Source organism: Diceros bicornis, chromosome 13, assembly GCF_020826845.1.
Source record: "Diceros bicornis minor isolate mBicDic1 chromosome 13, mDicBic1.mat.cur, whole genome shotgun sequence".
Taxonomy (NCBI): Eukaryota; Metazoa; Chordata; class Mammalia; order Perissodactyla; family Rhinocerotidae; genus Diceros; species Diceros bicornis.
Window position 1 is genome coordinate 40170615 of NC_080752.1, and position 24628 is coordinate 40195242.

General features: G+C 45.5%; 1 protein-coding gene and 1 long non-coding RNA gene across 2 annotated transcripts; one reads left to right on the forward strand and one right to left on the reverse strand.

Moving 5' to 3' along the window:
* The first annotated feature begins 1235 nt into the window (after positions 1 to 1235).
* On the forward strand, positions 1236 to 13853 carry ELOA (elongin A). Its single transcript, XM_058553210.1, has 11 exons — positions 1236 to 1349; positions 5977 to 6033; positions 6828 to 6934; positions 7558 to 8746; positions 9120 to 9225; positions 9989 to 10144; positions 10246 to 10343; positions 11191 to 11371; positions 11643 to 11754; positions 12312 to 12493; positions 13463 to 13853. Exons 1-11 carry the CDS (start codon positions 1275 to 1277, stop codon positions 13522 to 13524), a joined length of 2325 nt encoding a protein of 774 aa, XP_058409193.1. The 5' UTR covers positions 1236 to 1274; the 3' UTR covers positions 13525 to 13853.
* LOC131412950 (uncharacterized) lies at positions 12512 to 24503 on the reverse strand. The gene is made up of 3 exons (XR_009221882.1): positions 23995 to 24503; positions 21012 to 21066; positions 12512 to 12655 (listed from the first exon to the last, which is right to left on the reverse strand). It is a non-coding gene; the product is annotated as an uncharacterized LOC131412950 (long non-coding RNA).
* Positions 24504 to 24628: the final 125 nt, after the last annotated feature.

Here is a 24628-nt window from a genome sequence, read left to right on the forward strand (position 1 = left end):
GTCATTAATCTCGTGTGGACTTTTTATCCAATGCTGATTTTATCAACTGGATTGTGCTGGGCAGAGATTTAAAGTTGGAAAGGTTGGTCACTGCACTTAAATAGCCCAGAGACAAGACAAAAGAATAAATTGACAATTTTATCTACTCCCTGAAAAGGCTTGTCTGTTTTGGAGGGAGGGGCACCAAGCAGAGGGGTGGGAACACAGTAGGGGGGGCTTCTCAGCATAGGGAATGAATGAAAGCTCATTTGAGGAAACAATTTACATTAAGTTTCTTTTTCTTTTTCTGGAGCTGGGACCTGGAAGAGTCTCTGGGCTTTCCCCAATTTGGAGAAAGGTCAGGTTAGGTACATTGCCACGTTGCTGCTGGAGATCCGATTAGGATCTAATCTAATCTAATCTAATCTAATGAGACATAATCAATGGTGATATTTTAAGTCAGTTCTCAACGTTTTAGTTGTTCTTTTTAATAGTAATAGTAGTAATAGTAAAATTTAGTGCTTCTAGGATGAGGTAAGTGCCCTCAAGGATGGTGTCTTGGGCTGGTCTGATTCAGGCCCTACTGAATTCAGGCCCTATTTCAGAGGAAATAGCCATTCATTCCTTCACGAAGTATTTATTTGGTGCCTATGTACCAGACACTGTTTTTGGGGAAAATGAGACACATCAGCTATTACCTCATGTAGCTAAACTGTTTGACTTTTGACAAATCCCTTTCTCTCTCTGGGCTTCAATTCCTCGAGCTATTTATTCAGAGACGTGCGCTTCTTTGCAAGTTAATTTGGTCTTCCTGAGCCTCAGTTTCCTCATCTGTCAAGTGGGGATGTATAACTCGTTTCATTGGGTTGTATTGAGGATAACATTAAACTAGCCCAACCTCTGGCGCTTCAGTGCGCTCAACCTAGGACGGTCGCTGTCGTTAATCCCCGCTGATCCCCTGATTGGCGGACCAGCCCTGGAACACTGACAGGTGTTAATTAGGGCGTGGCTCACAGCGCCCGGCAGGGAGGGGGAGGATTAGGATTTATAAAGCCCGGGTCTGCGCTGCAGCCTCATTCCGTCCCCAGCAGACAGCGGAGAGGCGTCCCGGGGCGGGGCGGCCTGCGAGCCGGGCGCGCACGGGGCCGGGCCCTGTCCCGGGGGCGGGGCCGCCGCCGAGGCCCGGAAGGGGCCGCCGCGCTTCCGTCTCCGCCGGGCTGCACGGAGGGCGGAGCTGCGGCCCGAGGCCGCGACGCGAGCCCAGTTCCGGCGAGGAGGCCGCGCCAGTGACAGCGATGGCGGCGGAGTCGGCGCTCCAAGTTGTGGAGAAGCTGCAGGCGCGCCTGGCCGCGAACCCCGACCCGAAGAAGGTGAGCGGGCGGCGGCGCGGGCGGGCGGGCGTTGGGCGCGGCGCGGCCCCGTAACGGTCGCGGGCCCGGGCGCGGCCCCTGCCGACCGGCCGGCCGTGGGGCTCGCACCCGGCGCCAGGCCCGCCGCGCTCGCGGCCTGGGCCGGGAAGTTCGGCCGCTGGCCGCTGCGGGCGCGGGGGCCGCGGGGCGGGCGGGCGGCGGGGGCGGCGGCCGGGCCGGGCGCGCTCCGTGCGGGCGCCGCGTGCCAGCGGGGCTGCCGGCCCGCCCTCGGCGTCCCGGGCCAGCTGTTTCCTGTCGGGAGCTCGCCTGCAGGTCACTGCGGCCCGCTCCGCTCCCTGCGAGGTCTTGCTGATGGCTTCGTGTCTTGTGATGTTTGTTCGGAGGGCGGAGGAGATGGTCCTCTCCGTGAAGGAGGCAGTCCGAGCTCGTGTGTGGTCCTGCGTCTCCAAGACACGTTGTTAGTGCTTTCTGGCTGCATTTAGGACGTGGACCTTTTCGCTTTCTCAGTAAATCCCTTTCAAAACAACAAACAAACCTCACATCACCTAGCTGTATGTACGCCTAAAAACTTAGGTTGTAATTGGAAGAAAAAAAAAAAATTAGAAGTTGGCAGCTAGGTTTCTTTCTGGCCTTGATAGAAAGGTACGAGCTACCGTTTCTCGTCGCTGCGAGTGATGGGCAACCATTTTTAATGGTACTCAGCTAGTTTTGTTTTGTTTTTGTGAACTGTTTTCTTAAGTTAAATGCATTCTTCTCCCCCTCCGACTTTCTGTTATCCAGCTTCTCGGTGTCTGGTGGATGTTAGAATTTTTTTTAAATTGAAATACAGCGATGAAAACCCTTAAGGTGTTGGACTTTCTCTGTCAGCATTCAGCTGGAGTGTGCAGTTCCTAAGAGTTGGCTCTCCGGGCCCCAGAGTGCGTTTTGAAGAGGAAGTAATCGAGGGTGGCAGTCGAGATGAAGTGGCGAGATCTGGGTTCTGATCCGTTTACCAGCCGTGGACGTGAGGGACGTTCTTTGCTGAGCCTGTTTTCTCACCTGCTTCTTCCCAGGATGAAACTAAAAGGCGGAAGCAGCAGGCTCATAGGAAATGCTCAGTAGCTATTCATCGCTGCTCTACAATTTTTCTTGAAGGGCCCCTTTCTTTTCACCTGTTCCCAGCCTTTCATAGGTGAGGGGTTTTTTTCCTCCATTTCTACAGGCTGCACATAGCATCTCACCATCAGGCCACTTTTTAAGTCTTCTCATGCATACCAAGCTCAAAGGTCCACTTCTTAAGGAAGCCATGTTAGTTTTAAATCTGTGAAAACTTAAATACTTTCAATTGCTTTCTGTTATATTTTCTGTTGTGGCTTTAGTACCTAGTGACCAGGAATATTTACAAGTTTCTTTTTACAATAATCCTTTGTGGACATCTAATAAATTGTCATTATTTCCGAGTACTAGTTTGTTTTCCTAAACACTGTAGGTTTGTGACTGAATTTTAAGACCTTAAAGCAATATTATGTAAATTCTCCTCCACCAATTTGGTCATTATTTCTATGAGGTTAAAAAAAAATGCACCAAGTAGTATCTATAGTCATTTTTCCATTTGAACTTTGAAGTAGCTTTTCTAGTAGTTGATGTGCATGCAATTTCAAATTAGGAAAAGGTTTGTTTGGCTTTTCTCCCTACTTGAACTATTAGTAATTATTGTGAGTATTTGGGCTTTCTCTTCCCAAAGAGAAAGTCACTTAACTTCTGGCTTTGCATTATGAAGTAAGCACTAGGAAGATGAGAGAATGTTGGGAGATCATTTTTGCAAAGAGCACAACAGTTGGCATTCGGGAATGAGCTAACTGCAGAGGGAAAACTGCAAGCTGGCATACTGGCCTTCTTCTTCTCAACCTTCTGTTAACCCAACAAGCTCCCACAGGTTCTTCTTGAAATTGCAAGATGATTATATAGTAGTATTGAATTTGCAGCTAAATCTTGATTTCAAACTGTTATTAGCCAAAGGGTTGATTCCACACCTATGTTCATGGATTTTCTGGTATTAAACACTGGTGTTGAGCTGTAACTCTGTTTTCGCTTTAAGTCCATCTGTGTATGATCTGGGCTTAGTTGGGGAAAAGGTATCAGGCTGACCAGGGTCACTTGGTTCCTACTATTTAATTGGAAACAATTTTCATTGCTGGTAAAGTTACCTGTCCTGTGTTACGTTTTGAATGTCAAAACCACCAAGAACACAGTTTGATGGCAAGTGGAGAACAAGGGGTCGACATTATGAGAATCTTTTGCTCTTTAGATTGAAGGAGTGTGCAAAGGACAACCAAGATTCCAAAGCATGTACTGTGCAAATGTTTGACATTTCTCAATGGCCTGTTATCAGTTCTTGCAAACTCTACAATTGGTCCCTTGGTTTGATAACAGCAAGTTTCCACTTAGCTGAGGATGCCCAAATGCTTTTACCTTGTTATTGCTTTGTTCTTTCTTGAACCTCATTGAAAATAGAGGGGCTCTGAGGCCCTTTTTCTGTATTGGGCTACATCAGTTTGAAGATCAGTCTTCAATTCTGTTTTGCTTAAAGCGAAAACAGAGTTACAGCTCGACACCAGGGTTTTAGTTTTGGCTGCTTTTAAGTTGCCCCTACTAACCCAAATCAAAGCAGAAAGGCAGCTTTACACTTCCAGTTAGTGCTAGGCTTTGAGATGAACACAGCCTCAGAGACTTCTGGCCCATCCTTATGTGTTGGCTTTCTAGAGGTCCTGTGACTCTTTGTCCCCATGGTGACCTCTTTACTCTGTGCACTGTAAACTGTCTAACAACGTAATGGTGAGGAGGAGCTCTTCTCTGTTTCAGGTATGCTAAGAGGCACATGAGCTACTGCTCTGTTTTCTTTTCCTATTTTATAATGACAGTTTTATGTTGGATGTTTCTCCTGGCTTTGTACATGCTGTGGTAGACACACTTGACTTACTAGCTCCTTAGGCAAATGACCTAACCTCACTGAGCTCGATTTCAATATCTGTAAAATGAGGAGAACGGTATCCACTTTAATAAAGTTGGTTAATGAGAATGAAATGAAGTAACACATGTAAGAGCTTAGCATAGTAGCCGACACACAGTAGATGGTATATAAATGCCTTCCAGGGAATGACATTAGGGGAGACAACCTGTTTTTAACCTTTTCAATGATTCTAAATTTTCCTTTAAGAAAAGGAATTGGCATTAATCTTTGCACCCATGGCTTGGGTGACAAGAAATTCACATAAGCTTCCTCCTGAGTTGGGTGATGGTGGTGAACACATTTGAAGTGGAGGATGATTTTCACTCAACTATGAAGATGAAACTCCCTAGATACACCACTTGGCTTCTCATTTGTTCCCAGTCAAAAAAGATTATCACTTTGATCCAATTGCTCTGCCTAGCGACCATGTTCAGTAATTATTGAAGTAGAATGACCAGAAAAACATACTTGCTGCTCCACCTAATAGCAATATGGCGCACTAATTATAGTCTGAGCCACACGTGGAAGAACAGATCTTGTTATCTAATATTTAAATGTAAAGGTAGTCACAGTTATCTATTTTGTGCTTTGCAGCTCTTCTCAGATGGTCAGTATGTTTATGTACACGTATGTCTAGAGAAAGGCAGAGCCAGTCATGACTTCGGGTAGAAATGGAGCAAGTAGGAATTGGCTGGTGAATATCTGGTTGAGGATCAAGGGTGGACATGTAAAGAGCTGTCAGTTGATGAATGAAATGATTAATAATAAGCATTTATTGAACTTTCATAGCATTCCAGGCATATGGCTAAGGCCTGCACATGGTTTATCTCAGTGCATCCTTACAGCTTGTGAAGTAGAGACAGGATCCAGTTCCTATTTTGCAGATGAAGTAACTGAGGTTCAGAGAGGTTACCGACTTGCACAAGATCACCAGGCAAGGAGGTAACAGAGCCAGCTGACGCCTGTCTCTGACTCCGGAACTCTAACAGCTCTGCTATCCTGATTTTGACCTAGATTTAGAGACTACAGAAAGGAAATGTGACCAAACCCAGATGGCTTTTCTAATCTACCCAGACATTTTGTGTTCACCCTTTGCAACAGCAAAGCTCTGATTCTGGCCCCTTGAAGTTGGTCTTGGCTTCCCACTTGTGTCCAAACAACAATTCTGTTAAACACTGTGACTCTTCCTGTAAACACGATACCCTTTTCCTGTAGAGACCTCGTCTCCTTTTTACTTTCCTCTGTGTCAGGTCTGTGGGTAATTTTCCTAAAGTTGGTACCTTTCTCAGAAATTCTCTCAGAACTGGGGCAAAATGATAGTTGTTGATGACTTTTGTTAGAGTTGGTAGGTTTGATTCTCTTCTCTAGGTCTTATTTCCCCTTTGGCGTAGCATAGTGGTTGAAAGTGCGGAATCTAAAGCCACAGACCTGAGTGAATCCTGCCCTCTGCATCCTGGGGCAAGCAACTTAACTGTCCTGACCTTGTTTGCACACCTGTAAAATAGGGTAATAACCATACTTATTCCTGTATAACACTTAGAACTGAGTAAGCACTTCACTGTCAGATATTATTTTTATTTGTTCTAGTGAATGATTATGATTTTATAGAAATTAATGTTTATTTTATTTTCTCCACAGCTATTGAAATATTTGAAGAAACTCTCCGCCTTGCCTATTACAGTAGACATTCTTGCGGTAAGAACTGTGTGACTTTAGGTATTATATGACTATATCCCATCCCCTCTCCACTGGGAGAGATTGTACAGTGAGATTAAGAGCATGGGCTTTGGAAGTGAAAGAAACCAGACACAAGGCCACATTATTTTATGGTTCTATTTATATGAAATGTCCAGAATAGGCAAATCCATAGATAGAAAGTAGATTAGTGGTTGCCAGGGGGTGTGGGAAATTGAGAGGAACAGAGTTTCTTTTTAGGGTGATGGAAATGTTTTGGCATTAGTGGTGATGGTTGCGCAGTATTGTAAGCATTTGGAAACCACTGAACTATACACTTTAAAATGGTTAAAATGCTGAATTTTATCGCAACATTTTTTTAAAAAATTAAAAGAACATTGGCTTTCTCATCAATTAGTCCTGGATTCACATCCAAGTTCTGTGACTTTAGGCTCTTCTTTCTTTGTAAAATGGGGCAGATTCCTGCCTCACAGAGTTGTAAGGATTGATTCAGATAACGGTATGCAAAGTTAGCTCAGTGCATGACACCTGCCATAATCATCTTGTTATTCTTAAAGTTTTAGAAGTGTTTTGATTCAGTGTTTTCCTCTTCTGAATCTGGTATGCTTTGCTACTGTGTGTCATTAGAGGTTTGGGGCATAGACACAAAGTAATTTTGTATTGAGACTTGCAAGGTATGTTTTAGGAAGGAAGTATTGATATGTTGAGTTTGTCAAAGCAGGCAGCCTTATTTCTTTAGAAAATTGTGAGCCTTGTTCCACAACCTTCTAACAATTCCTTTGTCAAATTTGTAGGAAACTGGGGTTGGGAAAACAGTAAATAGCTTGCGAAAACATGAGCACGTTGGAAGCTTTGCCAGGAACCTAGTGGCCCAGTGGAAGAAGCTGGTTCCTGTGGAACGGTGAGAACGTTTACTGTGTAGGTTTGTTCAACTGCGTGGTTACATCTGGTATCAGAGTGTTTGCAGACAGAAAAGTTTTTCTTTATTATCCTCTCTCTGCCCTCTTATTTAAAATATTTATTCTGTCTTTTATTATTATAAAAATAATCCATGAGCACTAGAATATTAGAAAATATTAAAAAATAGACATAAGAATAAAAATTTCTTGTAATTCTACCATCCAAAAATAAGCATTATTAACATTTTGGTATGTTCTTTCTACCCTCTTCTTAAAAGTTGTGAACAAACTATATAAATAACAGCCTCTTTTTTATGGAACAAGTTAACTATGTCCCATGTTGAAAAATTTTTAAGGCATTTTCATGTTCACAAGCTATTTGATCTTCTTTGTGGTCTGTGGTTAAATTCGTTGTTTTCCATTTATTGAATATTTGAGTCTTCCCAATTTTAAAACTTAGGTGAGCATCTGTGAGCAGTACCCCTTTACCTTTCTCCCAAGACCTTGTTTCTAACTCTGCATCCTCTTCATCTCTTTTGTGAGTTCAGGTTCCATGATTTTGTCCTCTGAGTAAGGATTACACTGAGATTTATATCTGCTTTGTCTGCTTTTTCTTTTATTGTAGAAGCACTGAGCCTGATGAACAGGACTATGAGAAGAGCGGTTCCCGAAAGCGCCCCAGGGACGCCCTTCAGAAGGAGGAGGAGCTAGAGGAGGACTACCAAGAAAACTGGAAAGCCTCCAGTAGTCAGTCATATAGTCCTGATCACAGACAGAAAAAACACAGGAAACTCTCGGAGTTTGAGAGACCTCACAAAGTGTCCCACAGTCATGAGAGGAGAGACGAGAGAAAGAGGTGCCACAGAGTTTCACCAGTTTACTCCTCAGACCACGAATCTTCTGATTACGGCCATGTTCAGTCCCCTCCGTCGTCTACCAGTCCTCATCAGGTGTCCGTGGACCGTTACAGATCCCTAGAGGAGGACCACGAGCCCTTTGTCCCACACCAGAAGCCTGGAAAAGGCCACAGTAATGCCTTTCAGGACAGACTCGGGGTCAGTCAAGAACGACACCTGGGTGAACCCCAGGGGAAAGGGGTTGTGAGTCAGAACAAGGAACACAAATCTTCCCACAGAGAAAAATGTCCCGTGGATGCCAAGGGAGATGAGAAGTCGTCTTTGAGCAGAGAGAAGTCACACAAGGCCGTCTCCAAGGAGGACACCAGGAGGCCTCTCTCAGGGGACAGCTCAAAGGAGAAGCCGCCCTCTGGCGGGGTGAGGAAAGAGAAGGAGCGAGAGGGCAGCACCAAGAAGAAGTTTTTATCCCCCTCGGAGGTTGCTTCAGACAACCATGTTAAAAAACCAAAGCACAGAGACTCAGAGAAAACCAAATCTGACAAAAACAAGCCAAGTGTAGACAGCTTAAACATAGGAAAGGGTGCAGGAGACCTGTTGCCCAAGGTAAAAGAGAAGGTTTCTAACAACCTAAAGACTCAAGAGGGGAAAGTAAAAACCTCTCATTCAGAGAGAAAGTCAGGGGGCTCTCTCCCTAAAGTTGAGGAGGCGGAGATGGATGATGAATTCGAGCAGCCCACCATGTCTTTTGAGTCATACCTCAGCTATGACCAGCCCCGGAAGAAAAAGAAAAAGATTGTGAAAACTTCAGCCACGACTCTTGGAGAAAAAGGACTTAAAAAAAATGATTCGAAAAGCACTAGTAAAAACTTGGACTCGGTTCAGAAATTACCTAAGGTGAACGAAAACAAGGCAGAGAAGCTTCAGCCCGCTGGTGCCGATTCAGCCAAGCTGAAAAAGGTAACCCCTTCAGCCCCTTGGTGGCTTCCCATTCAGAGCATCTGGCCCTGCAGAGCTCCCAGGACCCACCCTGCTGCTGTTTTGCTTGACTGGCTTTTACGTGGCCTGTTGAATTTCAGTTTGAAGTAATTGCCTCTCTAGCTGCCAGGGTAGGTAATACCCAAGATAAGTATTTTCTGAGGTGTCGCATTGTGCTGGGCCCACCTATATGTATTTCCTGACTTAGGTGGTGTCAGACATGACTGCCACCCCTCCTCCAGCCTGGATCTGCCTGTGAAGTTATCTGCCTGTTAACACTGCTGGGAATTGACTGTGGGAAGGAGAGCTGTGCTTGTAGAAAGGAGCTCTCCAGTCACTGGTCTCTTCTCTGCAGGTCCCCACCGATGCATTGCCAGACCTCCCATTGCCCATGATACAGGCCAATTACCGACCACTTCCTTCCCTCGACTTGATATCCTCCTTCCAACCAAAGCGAAAAGGTAATTTTCATTTTTAAATGGGAAAAAGATTTTAAAAATTCATTCATGATCTCCATCAGATTTTGGTGCATTTCCTAATCACGCAGGCTCTGGAGTTTGATGGCTTGGGTTTGAGTCCCAGCTCTGGCTCCTACAAGTTATATGAACTTGGGTAATAACTTAATTTCCTTGGACTTCAGTTTTATATTCTGTAAATGGGAATAATAATAATGGTATCTGCCTCATGGGGCTGTTAAGTGGATTAAAAGTGATAATCCTGGTAAAGCTCTTAGCTCCAGGTTTTTTCACATAGTAAGCGTTCACTAAACTTAGCTGCTGCTGTTACTAGTAGCCCTTTATTCTATATGTTTTACATGAGCTTTTTATCTTAAAAAAAAAGTCTAGTTTGAATAGCAAAAGACATAGAAGCCATATACTTGTCCCTCTGCAAGAGACTAACAGAAAAATCACAGTTCATCCACATAGTGGCATCCTGTGCAGCTGTAAAAAACGTGGAAAGTCTGTGTACTGACATGGAATGATTTCTAAAATGTGATAAATGAAAAAACGATAGTGAGTATGTTATTAATTGGTTAAAAAGGAATAAAATACATCCTTGCTTATTTTTGCATTGACTCTCTAGAAGGATACACAAGAGACCGGTTGTGCTGGTTGCCTTTGAGAAAGGGAACTGGGAGGCTGAGGGATGGGGCGGGAAGGAGAGTTTTCACTGTATAGCTTGGTGCCTTTTGTAACTTACATTCCTGTTTTTCTCGCCTTATAGCCCTCTCTTCACCCCAGGAAGAGGAAGAAGCTGGATTCACTGGACGGAGAATGAATTCTAAGATGCAGGTGTATTCCGGTTCCAAGTGTGCCTACCTCCCCAAAATGATGACCTTGCACCAGCAGTGCATCCGGGTACTAAAGAACAACATCGACTGTAAGTCTCACACTTCTGTTCTCAAGCATGGTGTGGCACTGGAACCTGCTCACTGGGTAGCTCGGCCGCTACTCAGCGCTGTCACCCTTGATTCTCTGCAGCAATCTTTGAAGTGGGAGGTGTCCCGTATTCGCTCCTTGAACCCGTCTTGGAGAGGTGTACTCCTGAGCAGTTGTATCGCATCGAGGAATACAATCACGTGAGTATCCTGTCTGGGTGGGAAGAGGGCAGTTGTCTGGCTTGTGTCTCCAGGAATAGCTTTGTCTCTGTGAATCTGCTGTGGCTGCAGGGCAGGCCAGTGGTCGGGTCATTGTTCTGGGCTTGTTTGGTTTGCCGATGGGCCTTTAAACAAGCATCTTTTTAGCACCCGCTCCTGGCATCTTAAGTGGGTCTCTTGGGCTACAGTCAAGGTGGGATTCAAAGGGAGCGAAACACACTTCCCACCCCTCCCTTGAGCTTGCCTGGTCACAAGGTCAGGGAGAATTCTGGCAGCACAGCCCCTCGGATCCGGGGTGGGGACGGAGCTTTATGTTGACACTCAGGTGTCTGGTGAACAGAAGAGAGCACAGATTGGCTGGGTGTCTCTAGAGACATCTAGATCTATCCAGAAATCCTTCCGTAATGCAGAGTATGCTCACTTGATTGTGTTAGTTGTCTCTCTCTGATTCCAGGGATCTATAGCTGATCCTCCTCCTTCGGTGGTCCCCTTGCCGTTATAGTTGAGGGCAGTGCCAGGGAAAGGCCTGGATTTGACTTCATCCCATTTCTGCCCTTCACTGATTTTCTAAAGGAAAAGCCTGATCTTAAACTAATTTTTCTGTGGTCGTCTCTCAGTCTCACAGCCCCCAAAGCAGCTAGTGCCTCACACTTAGCATTGTTTTAATTCAGTGATTTGATTTTTTTCTAGAACTGTGGTATCTTAGTATAATACTACTACTATGAGGACCAAAAAATCATTAGGAAACTAGTCACCCCTAGGTGATTAAGATGGAAAAGAGATATGTAACCGTGCTTGCATATAAATGATGTCCTGGTTCTGATTTTAGGTATTAATTGAAGAAACAGATCAATTATGGAAAATTCATTGTCACCGAGACTTTAAGGAAGAAAGGCCAGAGGAGTATGAGTCGTGGCGGGAGATGTACCTGCGGCTCCAGGATGCCCGAGAGCAGCGGCTGAGAGTACTCACGAAGAACATCCGCTCTGCACACGCTAATAAGCCCAAAGGTCAGGGGGCAGGGGAGGAGCCGCAGGACGGGCCTGGCAACATCGTGAGCCCCGATGCAGGGCCTCGGGGCCCTAAATCTCTCTTGTATTTGCGGGGGGTGGGGGGTCTTCTGCCACTGCCCATGCTACCCTATAGAGGGGTCTTCAGGGTTGATAATCCCCTAGTTTTGGGAGCACTTGAAAAGCCTTTGTCTCTTAATAATGCAGACTATTAAAATAACAGTAGCGTCTGCTCAAGAAGGCAGGTATTCATCTCCATATCTGTCCACAGGCCGACAAGCAAAGATGGCCTTTGTCAACTCTGTGGCCAAGCCGCCTCGTGATGTTCGAAGAAGGCAGGAGAAGTTTGGAACAGGAGGAGCAGTTGTGCTTGAGAAGATCAAGTAAGATCTCTGCTCCTCCGTGGTTTCTGCATACTTAGGGAATCTTCAACCCTGGGAGGCAGCCCAGGGGCAGCAAGCCATTTATTTTTGGGTGAAAGCATGGCATTGCAGAGTGAGTTCTGGAGGCTGACCTCCACCTCCCTGTGCCTCAGCTTCTCTGACTGCAGTGTGCGCCAGATGATTACCCCTGCCTCTGGGGGCAGGGGGGTTAAGGTTAAATGGAGAACAGGGCCTCACTTCTGGGAAACATGCCCTTAGGCTTTTCTTTTTCCCGTTTAAACAAATAACCTATTACTGTGATGACTTTAAGTCACATTAGCATTTTCAAAATACAGATTTACACCTAAACAGTGAAAAGTTATCACTTTTGAGGTATGAGATTATCATTCATTCTGAAGGGCTAATGCCCTCAGAGCCACCACCAGAATCTAGGGTGCTAGGGTCCACTGGTCACAGCCACAAAACTGAGTCTTTCTTAAACAGGCCAGCTTCAGACTGTTGGTGCGGAGGGCATATTTCTCGTGCTCTTGCCTAACTGACTCTGTTCTGTGTTACAGGATTAAGCCAGCCCCATACTCCACAGGAAGCAGCCACGCCCCCTTTAGCAGTGGCAGCAGCAACAACTTCAACTCCAGCCCCGAGGAGCCAGCCTATGATGGCCCGAGCACCAGCAGCGCCCACTTGGCGCCTGCGGTCAGCAGCACTGTTGGCTATGACCCTAGGAAACCGACTGTGAAGAGTGAGTAGCTTGGGGCTCCTACCCGCTGCTTCGGTGTTGTCACCGCTGCACCGTACTCTGTGTATTAGATGTAGTGCACGTATGGCGCCTTGCGCATCGCTCGTCTAGATGTCAGTGCCTCCTTTCCCTGGAGGCACTGCTTCCTTCATAATGCACGTGTATCTTTGAAATAATGATCAGAGGGAATGTTCATTTTGGCACTCTGCTTTTTTTACCTAAATGTAAACTCATTTCTCCAGGCAGTAACTTGAGGTTCATAACTGTCATTATTAACAGCTAAACAATAGTACATCCTATTGAGGTTTTATAACCTTATAACCCCAGCTTTCAAGTATTTATTTTTTATATCTAGTTGGGTCTATTTTATATTTTATTAACTTTACTACCATAGACTATCCCCAGTATTCTAAAGGGAGTGTCCTAACTTAAGAAAAGCATTATTCTGTATTCACTTCAGGGGCCATGGGAGGTGGGGTTCCTGGCTTAAGCCCTAGCTTTGCTTAGGCTAGCCCATCGAGGTGGGGCTAGCCCTCCTTAGGTGGTCTTTGCATTTAGCTGGTCTTAGACCTGTTGCGACACTGGACAGACGAGGGCCGGAGGGGGGTGCTTTTTGCTGGTTTGGATATTGGCGAGGCAGAGTTAAATTATGGCTCAGAATGGCCTTTAGAGTCTGGCAAGGATTGACTTCCAGGTCTGCCACTTACTGTACAACCAGGGGCAAGTTGGCCAGTCTCTCTGAGTATCGATAAGGTTGTTAGAGAGAGTGATTGAGCAGCTGGCAGGTGCTCAGGAAGTGTTAGCTCTGTGCTGCTGCTTTCACTGGTGGTAGCAGAGAGCTGCCACTTGTGTCCATTTGTCTAGTGCTGCAGAGTCAAGTGGAGTGCAAGGCCTGGCTCTGATTGTCAGCCACTAGTGGCGTGTGTCTAAACTGCCACCAGTCTGAAACAACTGCCTTATATCTCTTCACAGAAATAGCCCCCATGATGGCCAAGACGATTAAAGCTTTCAAGAACAGATTTTCCCGACGATAAACTGAGGACTTGCCTTGGAGATGGAATTTGGGGGCGAGGAATACAAGGACAGTAGGGGTTGGGGAATGGAACTTCCAAAGGAGACCAGAGTCTTTTGCTCTGTGGAACCTCTTGGTCTCCAAACCCCGCTCAGTTCGCAGGTGTCGCCCTGTGCTCCGTGTGCCACAGCCACTGCCTCCCTGCCTGGAGAGCCCTTCAGAATTCTGAAGAAGATGTGAAGCCTCAGTCTCACTGAGGATTTTAAGGTCAATTATACTTTTGTTGTTAATTAGCTTCTTTGTAAACTATACGACATAGTTTTAATTAATAAATATTGCCCCCAGATTGTATTTATATTACCCCCAGTTTTTTTTTTTTTGTTTGTTTGTTTTTGGTCCTCTACCACAAACTTAGCCTTTCAGGGTCATTCATTAGTTAGACAAAAGCCTGGTGAAAGCCATTCACCTGTCCCAGTTCAGCTCTCCTGGGTGAACTCTGGTCCAGAGGGAGGACTGGGCGTCCCCAGAGCCGGTGTGGGGTCGGCCGCACGTGGGCCGAGGAGTGGGTCCTGGGTTGCCTGTCCTCAGGGGAGCCCCGCCGTGGAGACAGGAGTGCTCATGCTAGACCCCACCCCCCACCCCGAGACCCTTCTCAGTGTGGCTTTGAGTTCCTCTGCAGGCACATCTCGTTTTTACTCATTAAGTAGTATTTATTATGGGAGGTTATTTGTAAAGGTCTAGAGTCTTTCCCCCATCCTTTTTGCTAGTTCCTGCTTTTTTTTGAGGCTCACTAGAGGACACTGAACCTTGAGAGATGGATTTGCACAGAACCTCAGCATTTCTACAATTTCCAATTTCTGATCCAAAACCGAGGGCTTTTTTCCTCCCCCGTTTTTCCTTCTCCCCACTATTGTGGGGAAGAACACAAACACATGGCAGGTCTCTGTGGGGGCCCCCCAAATACAACTTTAGAGTTTTAAAAGCCAGCCCTTTAATCTCTTGTTCCCTGTGAATTGCTACTAGAAGTGAATGGTTTTAAAAGTTGTCATGCTATGTTGGAAATTGGCTTTTTTTTTTTTGTCTTTCTTTAAAAAGTAAGATCATGTGATTGGAAGAGCACAATAATTTGCTGTGTTTTGTAGAGAACTTTGCAGCCGAAGCTCTTGCTACTTTGTTTAAGCCAGAATTTAGAGAGAAGGGCCAACTTCGGGAAAGTGTCTGAGCTGTAGTGTCAGGATGGGAGAGAACCACAGGGACATCCATCAGGTTTAGGAATGGAGAGTCTCACTTTCCAGGTGACTTAGCAGCAAGATCAGAACCAGGAGGACAGTGTCAGTGCCCTTCCTGGCTGTTGAAGAGCACTGATCTTGTAGGAACCCACTTGGTTGTGACCCAGGTAGAAGTAGATGCTATAAATTTGAGGTGCCCATGCTTAAGAAACCTGAGAAGTAGACTGAGGGCATGGTTAGTGTGACAGCCTGAGGAGTCTGGCAGTTGGGCCCCTCGATGAGCTCACTGAAAGCCCAGAATATGGAGCTCACTGTTTTTAACCATCCTGGAGACTCGGTTAGGCTAACTTGGAAGATTCCAGAGCAACACAGGAAATCTGTGCAGCAGAGGCTGCGTTGTCGAGTGTGCGTTGCTGGGCAGGGTGCCTGTTGTGACGGGACACAAGTATCGCTGTGTTTTAATTTGCTGTCTTTTTGAACTGGGTAAAGCATTTCTCTTGGTCATCTGTATTACCATTCCACCCCTATCCCCTAGCCTGCTCCCTAATTCTGGTATTAGGAAGCCTCTTACCTAAACCAAATGAACTTCTGGGTCAGGTGCCAGACATCTCTTGCCTAGAGTAGCTTCCTCTAGGTGTCCACCATCTTGCATTTGTCTCTTAGCTACGTGTTCAAGTCTTTGTCATTGAAACCAGTTTTTCATATTTCAGATTCAATTGTGTATGATGTAATTTGTTTTCTTAGGAGTCTTTAGGCAGGGAGGGAAGAAAGGACACATATTTGTTCATCCCAACAGCACTACCCATTTTTGGCACATAAAGATTTTTGATCACCTCTGTTTGCATAGAGCCAGATCTTTCCTCCCTTCTCCTCCAAGAGTGTCTGCATCAGGGATGTGACTTGGTGAGAAGAGTGAGGAGGGAAGAGGAAAAACTGAATTTCTGAACGACCTCCTCCCCTGGGTTATTGACATGGCTGCAGAGCAGACACAGGATGATGTTGAACCTTTGGTCTCATTTGTGAAAACTTGTGCAATTCCTTTTTTTTCTGTGCTACACTACATACAAATCACCAAATTATAAATTAATCCTTTGTGATCCTTGGTGTAATGAGCAGTTTCTTTGGGGCTTTCTCTTTCTTTCTGGGAAGCGGGAGGGAAAGGAGCAAGGTATCATCCTGCTCTTCATTTGTATTTTGGTCCCGAAATGTAAATACAATTTTCTATGTTACTTTTTTGTGGTAACTACCAAGATGAATATTTTAATTAGATAAGTTATATGAAAAGGAAGGCAAATTCCATGTCTAAATAAAAAACCAACAAAAAACCCCATATACTGTTGTGTTTCTTCCTTTCTCCCTTATTGTGTCAGAGAATGGAAGTCGGTCACAAAATGTCTGGCTCTTGGCTGGGAGGCAGAGATCCTAATCCTTGGGCTGGGCCATAAAGGATGCTGGATTTCTCTCTGGAGCATAGCAGGACAGGGAAGGGGGGGACTCGGGGGGAAGAGCCCTGTGAGCTAAGGGGGGAAAGTCAGATAAAAACGAGCACCTCGTGGGGACCAGGCACCATCCCGTTTTTATACTTGGAACCCTGGGACTGAGCGGTTAAACCCTGTTTTAGTTAGAAGCTGAGGCCCAGAGGGTGAAATAACAGCCAAAGCCGCATAGCTAGTGAGTGGCAAAGGGAAGGATCTGAAACCCAGATTCTCTGCAAAATGTGTGCCACCCCACCTCTCAGTCACTTCTTGGGGGTGAAGGACCTCGATCTTAAAGTGGTTCCCTAATGAGAGCATGATGAACCCTAATGCAGAAAGGGCAAGTCAGCAAGACTTAAGAAGGACCTGCCGTGTTGGCCTGGCTGGGCTGCAGGAGTTTCAGCATTTGCCGATGCAGCTGGGCTTGGTTTCAGCCCCTGCATACGTCCAGTGGGTTGGGTTTTACATCAAATCTACAGCATCTCCCAGCAACACGGTTTTATTACCCCCTCTCTCCTAAGAGGACATTCTTGGTTTATGGTCTAGACTTACTTTTCCCAATTCTTTACTGGATCTGAGTCTCACTGTTAGAAATTACTAGGCATCAAAGTTAATTATGGAATGTGGTATCTAATGGATGGCTTTACCCAGAGTTTGTCCCTTACTCATTAATTTGACATTTGCTGAGCCAGGACCTGTATTAGACCCTGGGATGCAGAGTAACACAGTCAATCTGGTGCTCACTGTCAGGTAAGAGTAGCTGACCTCACTGGTTATGCACCTACTGTGTGCCAGGCACCACTCTCTCTCATATACGTTGTCTCGATTATCACAGTGATCCTACAACATAGTTGGTCATGGCCCCGTTTTAAAAATGAGAACACTGAAGCACAGGGAAATTAAGAATTTGCCCAAAGTCACACAATCAGTGAGCAGTGGTGCTGTGTGTTGGCCTGACTCCCAAGCACATTGTCTCAGTCACATTGTCCATCTCATGTACAAACACACATACCCAGTGTTGGGAGCAAAGCCGACCCCCAAGGCAAAAAGATGCCAGGGCCAAGGCCCTAATCGTTTCTAAGAACGATTTCTCTGCTGCATGCAACTATGCCCAAAAGAATCCTCTACCTGGCTTATCACCTTGACAGATGTCCCCTTCACAGGGTTTCTCCACTAGGGTTCCACATCCACTTAAATCTCTCCCTGGTTAGTTGGCTGAACAGTGAAATATGCAGTTTGTCTTCAGGCCCCCAGACTTAATTTCTGTGATGCCCACTGTCTCAACTCTTCAAAAACTCCTGAGGAACGTTTAAGCCATCAAAATTTTACATAGCTCTACCTGTGTTTCTCAAGCATAGCATCTCCGGGTTGGGACTCCAAAGTGTGCATTAAAAATAAAAAAAGCGGGGCCGGCCCGGTGGCGCAAGCGGTTAAGTGCGCGCGCTCCGCTGCGGCGGCCCGGGGTTCGCTGGTTCGGATCCCGGGCGCGCACCGACGCACTGCTTGGTAAGCCATGCTGTGGCGGCGTCCCATATAAAGTGGAGGAAGATAGGCACCGATGTTAGCCCAGGGCCGTCTTCCTCAGCAAAAAAAAAAAAAAAAAACAGGAGGATTGGCGGATGTTAGCTCAGGGCTGATCTCCTCACAAAAAAATAAATAAATAAAATAAATAAATAAATAAATAAATAAATAAATAAAGCAACCCAAGCAATCCTTAAAATGTACATTAAAGTTTGAGAACTACTCCAGAGAATTTGCCGCAAAGAGTTTAAAATCTCTTCACAGCTGGTCCACTGGTCAGGGCTGGGAAGCTTGGACATTCAATCACACAGCAAATATTTGTGTTGCCCCCACTCTGTGTCACTGAATAAGACAGACATGGCCCCTGCCTTCATGGAGCTTTCATCTAGCAATGGAGACAGTAATCAACTAACTGCACAAGTCATTGTTTAAAATACAGATTTCTGGGCCCCAGTGCAGAAGTCTGTTCGAATAGGTCAGAGGTAGGATCTGGAAATGTGTACTTTTTTATAGGCCTCCCCCAATGAGTTTGATGAGCAGCCTGGTTAAAGAATGCCAAGTGTAGTGGAAAAACAATGCTTGAGCTTTGGAATGAGTCAGATCCAGGTTCAAATCGTGGCTCCACCACTCTTTAGCTTTGTGATGCCTCTCTGAGCCTCGGTTTCCTCATCTGTAAAATGGGAATAATGACACCGCACAGGAACTCTTCTAAGGATTCAATGAGAGAAGGGGAGCTCAGTAAATTTTAGTATCCTTCCTTCATTCCCTCTAAACGTGGAATGAAAGGAAAAGTTTTGTTTCCTATTGATGGGAATTGCAGCTTTAGGGTCACAAGCTAAGAATTATTTTCAGGTCAGCGAGTCCTTCCTGATAACTGAAATCTTAGCCCCTGCTGCCCCAGACACGGTTAGTTCAACTTGTCTGTTTTTGGATTTCTATCCATTCTTTCAGGTCCCTAACAACCATCAAAAAGGCAGACTCTACCTAATTTCTTCTTATCTCAGGGGTCACAAACTCAAATACCAGGAATTTGGTGTAAGACAATGAGGCGTGGTGGGGCCGGAAAGAAAATGAGAGCAATTTACACAACTCCACCTGAATGTTTCCAGGTGGAAGGCAGGGCCCACTGTTGGCACATCTTCTGAGTTTTAAAGGAAAAACAGAAATCTAGACTTCTATGTAAAATTTCCCAGTTTTTAAAACCCTGTGCCCCAGCTATATGCAATATATCAGAAAACTTATGTAAAGTGGATGATTTTCCAGAAAAGTACAACTTATCCAAATTGAACCCTACAGAGATGGCAAGTCTAAACAGACTAAGTACCACAGAAGAAATAGAGAAAGTAGTTGTAGAGCCTTCCCCATAAGAAAGCTCTAAGCCAAGAGGGTTTCATAGAACTCCTTCAACGGTAAAGATCAGATAAGACCAGTGCCCTTATACCATTCCAAAGCAAAGAAAAAGAAGGAAAATGCTATTGAAGCTAGTGTAACACCCATATAGAGACTAGATGAAGATTGCACTAAAAAAAATTACAGACCAATCTTATTTATGAAGATTGACGTGACTATCCTCAATATTAGCAGAATCTAATAGCATGTTAAAGCAATCAAGCCTCAACAGGGTTTATTTAGGACCGGCAGGATAGTCAGACTATTAAGATGAGCTAGGATGGCAGTTCTCAACTGGAGGTGATTTTGCCCCCAATAAGACACTTAGCAAGAAATGTCAGACATTCCACAATGCACAAGACAGCCCCCACAGCAAAGAATTACCTGGCCCCAAATGTCATTAGTGCCGAGGATAAGGAACCCTGGACTTGGTCACCTTGCAGTGACAACTCCCAAATCTCAGTGGCTCGAAACAACAAAGGCTTGTTCCTCACTCACACTACACGTCCACTGTGGGTCTGAGGGGGCTCTGTTTTATGTCATCCTCGCTCAAGGACCCAGGCTAAGGGAGGCACCTTCCTTGTGGTGCTAAGATTTTCAAGGCACAAGAATGTTGCACTGGCCCCTAAGCTATGTCCAGAAGTGACATTCATCGTATTTCATGGACTGCACCTAAATTCAAGGGGACAGGGAAGTACAATCCATCCATCTGCCTGGACGCAGAGAACTAGAAATATTTGCTAAGAGCCCCAAAGACTCCAAATGCACTCATGGCAGCTTGGACTCTCAGGTAACCCATAAGGCCACCCAGCTTCAAATCTCACACGTCCTAGCTGCGGGCCCTCAAGCAAGTCACTTAAACTCTCTATGTCTCCGTTTCTTCCTCCAAAAATGAGGAAAATACATCAACCTTGCAGAGCTATCAATGTTACGAGTTAAAACATGCAAAGTGCTTAGAACAGTGCCTGGCACACCGAAAGAGCTCAGGACATGTTAGCCAGGACACTGATGATGAATTAGGTGAAGTATCCAACAAGGAATGGGCATTTCGTAAAGGATTGTTGTTATGACTGAAACTCTGAGGAAAATGACTTGTCCAAGGTAACTCAGCTGGTAAGAGCAGCATGGCAGTTAACAGCCTGAGCTCTGGGCTCTCAGCTTGGCACATAGTAAGTACTCAATAAATGTTAATTGGGGCCAGCACAGTGGCCCAGTGGTGTAGCGGTTAAGTTCACACGCTCTGCTTCAGCGGCCTGGGGTTCACCGGTTCAGATCCCGGGTGTGGACCTACACACCGCTCATCAAGCCATGCTGTAGGTTGTTCCACATACGAAGTAGAGGAGGATTGGCACAGATGTTAGCTCAGTGACAATTCTCCTCAAGCAAAAAGAGGAAGATTGGCAAGTTAGCTCAGGGCCAATCTTCCTCCCCCCGCCCCCCCCCCCAAAAAAGTTAATATTTGCAGAAGGTCTAATGTGGTTAAGAGTAAGGACTCTGGAGGCCCACTGCCTGGGTTTAAATCCTAGTTCCACTGCTAACCAACTGTGTGACCTTGGGCAAGTTACTTAGCCTCTCTGTGCCCCAGTTTTCTCATCTATCAAATGAGGATAATAATAGGCCACCTGCAATTATGAAGATTAAAAAATAATATAAGTAAAACCCCTGGGACAGTGCGTGGCACATTGTTACTGCCATATGGTTGTTAACTATTATTGTTACTATAGTCTCCATTTGCCACAAAAAAGCATTCAAAAGTAACAGAAAAACAGTTTGTTTCTGCCAGCCTAATTGAGACAGCAGAGACGGATACAAATTCAGCAGTCCCTGAGCTACAGAAATGTTTGCAGATGGAGCCTGGGAGTAGGAGAAAGAAAAAAACTGGAAGCTTTTCCTACCTGCCCCAGGGTAGTCCCAGAAGTCAGTGAGAATTCCCATCGTCCTCAGTCATCCCTGCAACATAGGAGGGCAAGAGAAGGGACAGGCAAAGTAAGCAGAGTAAGCAGAGGGAAAGGCATTATTCCCAAATCAGAGCTAAGTTACCTGGCAACTCTGGTTTCTTCCAAATCCAGCCCCCTTAGCAATTGCAGTTTCCCATCTAACCAGACGGGGGCGCTGAGCTGAAAGTCTTGCTCAGCAACAGTAATAGCCACTAAACATTTTCCCACCAACCAGAGGTTGTCCCAAACACTTTTCCTGCATTTTCTCGTATTACTATCATAATAAAACCCTACAAAGTAGGTACTCATTACTCTCATTTTATATATGACAAATCTGAGGCTTAGGAAAGCTAAGCAACTTGCCCAGTGGGCCATACCTAATATTTGTGGGACTGGGGCAAGAGTACAAATGAAGGCATACTTAGAAAGTTATAAATGGAGCTAACGAACTGTTAAATAAAATACAGTCTATGCTGCTACCTTGACAAATGAACCTTCACAAGGACCTGGAAGGCCACATTCAAATTTCTGGGCCTCTTGGAACTTTGCACTAGGAGGTGGTGGAAACGGGGAGAGCAGGACCCTAGCCCCACACCCCTTCTCTTCATGCCCCTAAATATGTTTTCCTGCAAGGGGCCTGTGCATATGTGTGCAGATATCCTAACCTGTATGCTCATCTTCTGTTCTAGGGTTTCTAAACTGAAAGGGTCCATCACGTATCCAGCCCAATGAATGACAAAGGAGCCACAACAAAGCACAACATTATCACATTTCAGAACACTAGGGACTGATTAATCTTAAAAGCTTCCAGGAATGGAGCAGGGGGGAAACCTATACAAAGAATGAGGAATCAGAATGGCATTGTACTTCACAAAGCTAGAAGAAAACAGAGCAATATCTTCAAAATTCTGAAAGAATTTTATCTTTGGCCAAATTACCAATTAAATATCAGGGAAGAAGAAAGACATTTTCAGTGGTCATTTAACATGTATGGTTGTGTCGTAGCCAGCCTTTCATGAGGTCCACCTCCTGGTATTCGCACCCTTACATAGTTCCCTCTCACCTTGAATATGGCTGACCTGTGGAACCATGGGATGTTGCAGAATTGACAGTATGTGACTTCTAAGACTAGGTCATAAAAGACATTGTGGTTTCTACTTTGCTTTCTCTTGGATCACTTGCTCTGGTGAAAGCCGGCCACCATGTCATGAGGACAGTCAAGCAGTCCTATGGAAAGGTCCACATGGCAGGGAACTGAGACCTCCTGCCAATGACCTGCACCAACTTGCCAGCCATGTGAGTGCACCACCTTGGAAGTGGATCCTCCAGCCCCAGTGAAGCCTTCAGAAGACTTTAGACTAAGGAGAGAGCTGAGCCAGAACACCCAGCTAAGCTACTCCCAAATTCCTGACTCACACAAACTGTGAGACAAATGCTAATTGTTGTTTTAAGCCATTAGCAAAAATTACAGAAGCAGAGGGTTAAAAAGTGCTTGTGCGATTGGGTCTTCCCTCTCTTGCTCCTGGAACTCTGCAACTGCCACCATGTGACTAAGCTCAGGTAGCCTGCTGGGGACATGTGGCCCCATCACCTCAGCTGACAGCCAACATCAACCAGACATGTGAGTGACGCCATTCCAAATTATTCAGCCACAAGCCAAACTGGCCCAGAAAAGAACTGCCCAGGTAATCTACAGAATCATGAGAAATAATAAATGCTTGTTGCTTAAAGCTTTTAAGTTTTGGGGTGATTTGTTAGACAGCATAAGCTAATTGATTCAACATATTTACCTCATGTGCACCTTTTCTTTCAGGAAACTATAGGATGTGTTTAAAGTCTGGTTACTTCCTAACCTTATCTGATCTCGGGCAAGTTAATTCACCTCTTTAAGCCTTACTTTTCCTCATCTTCAAACTGGAGATAACATTGGGTAATACCTGTCTTAAAGCTCACGTGACAAATAACTGAGATGAACTACATAACATGCTTAGCACAATGCCTGGCACATAGGTCTCAATAAATCAGTAAGTGGTGACAACGATGAAAATGACAGGAGAGAAGCGAAAAGTGAGTAGATTTCCCAGGTAAGGCCTGTGTTAGTCCTGCAGTGAGACTTACAAAGAAAGGCTGGGTGTATCATTGAATCAAACAAATATTTACTAAGCGATTACCATGTGCCAAACCCCTTGCCTGCAACTGTGATGTGAAAGCAGGAATCCTTCATGACATTGAGCTATTTTGAACCAGGACAAAGTTTGCCAATTTCACAAAGAATTAAACTAGGACATCAAAACATTTCTGAATGAAACTTGAAAAGATGGATATTTTAGTTTGTATTTCACCAGCCCCAGTCTTATCTGGACACTCCAGGGCCAGAAGTAAAGGGCAGGGGATGTCCAGAGTACCCCATACATCCTCTGTCTCTACATCCTCTGTCTTGTCCCTTCCCCACCACGGAGTAAGAACACATTCTATCCTGAAACCAAAATCACTTCAACTCTAAACAGTGGCTTTCAATTCTTTTGACCTCAACCCACGATATGAAAAACATTTTATATTGCACCCGATTACACAAACCCAAAACTGAAACAAAAGTTTCATAAATTGAGACAAAATGTGCGAAACATTCTGAATTTTTTATTATATTCTATTTTATTTTTTGAATGCTGGTCACAATCCTCTAAATGGATTTTAAGACCCATTAATGCATCACAGCCAGCTGTTTGAAAAAATTGCTCTGAAACATCACACGGGGAGGGGACTTAAAGGTCATCTAGTCCAATCTTTGCACTTTACAGGGGGCAAACTAGACTCAGAGCGGTTGTCACTTGCCCAAGGCCGCACAGCTAGCAAGTGGCGGTGCTTGGATTTGAGCCAAGGTCTGACAGCTATTGAATTCTTACCATGTCAGCCACCGTGCATTATTTCATTTAATACTCACTGCGATCGTATGAAACAGATATTATTATTCCCACTTGACAGATGAGGAAACGAAGTCTCACGATGGGGACAATGAATTATTCAGAGTGTCACACCGTCGGTAGCAGACCCAGGACTTGTCTCCCGATCCGGCTGTCCATAAAGCCCACTATGAAGAAAGTTGTTATGAAAGTGGGTTAGTGAGCTCTAAGCGCCTAAGCTTGCACGTGTGAGGCAGTGATGACGCTGTGCTCCCCACTCTTCCGGGCCTTATCATCGCGCAAGCTTCCCTCCACCAGCTTCCCAAAAACGTTGGCGGTAAAAGAAAAGAGCACAGACTTTAGCCTAGGGGGGGAGAAGGATTCGAAACCCAGCGCCACCATTTGCTCGGAACACCAGCTTAATCTCTCTTTCCCTCAGTTCCCACATCTGTGAAGCTGGGATAGCAAAGGCATCCGTCGCCTGGACCGAAAGAGTCAACATTAACTCCCAGGCACCTGCAAGCGCACGTCAAACGCCAGCCCTCTCCGAGCCCCGCCCCCTTCTCCCCGGGCGCAGGCGCGGCTCAGGAGCGCCTTTTACGACGCGGCGGCCGCGGCGCGCTTGGCGGCCGGAGCGGAGCGCGGCTAGAGCGGCGCGGGCGGTGGCAGCGGGGC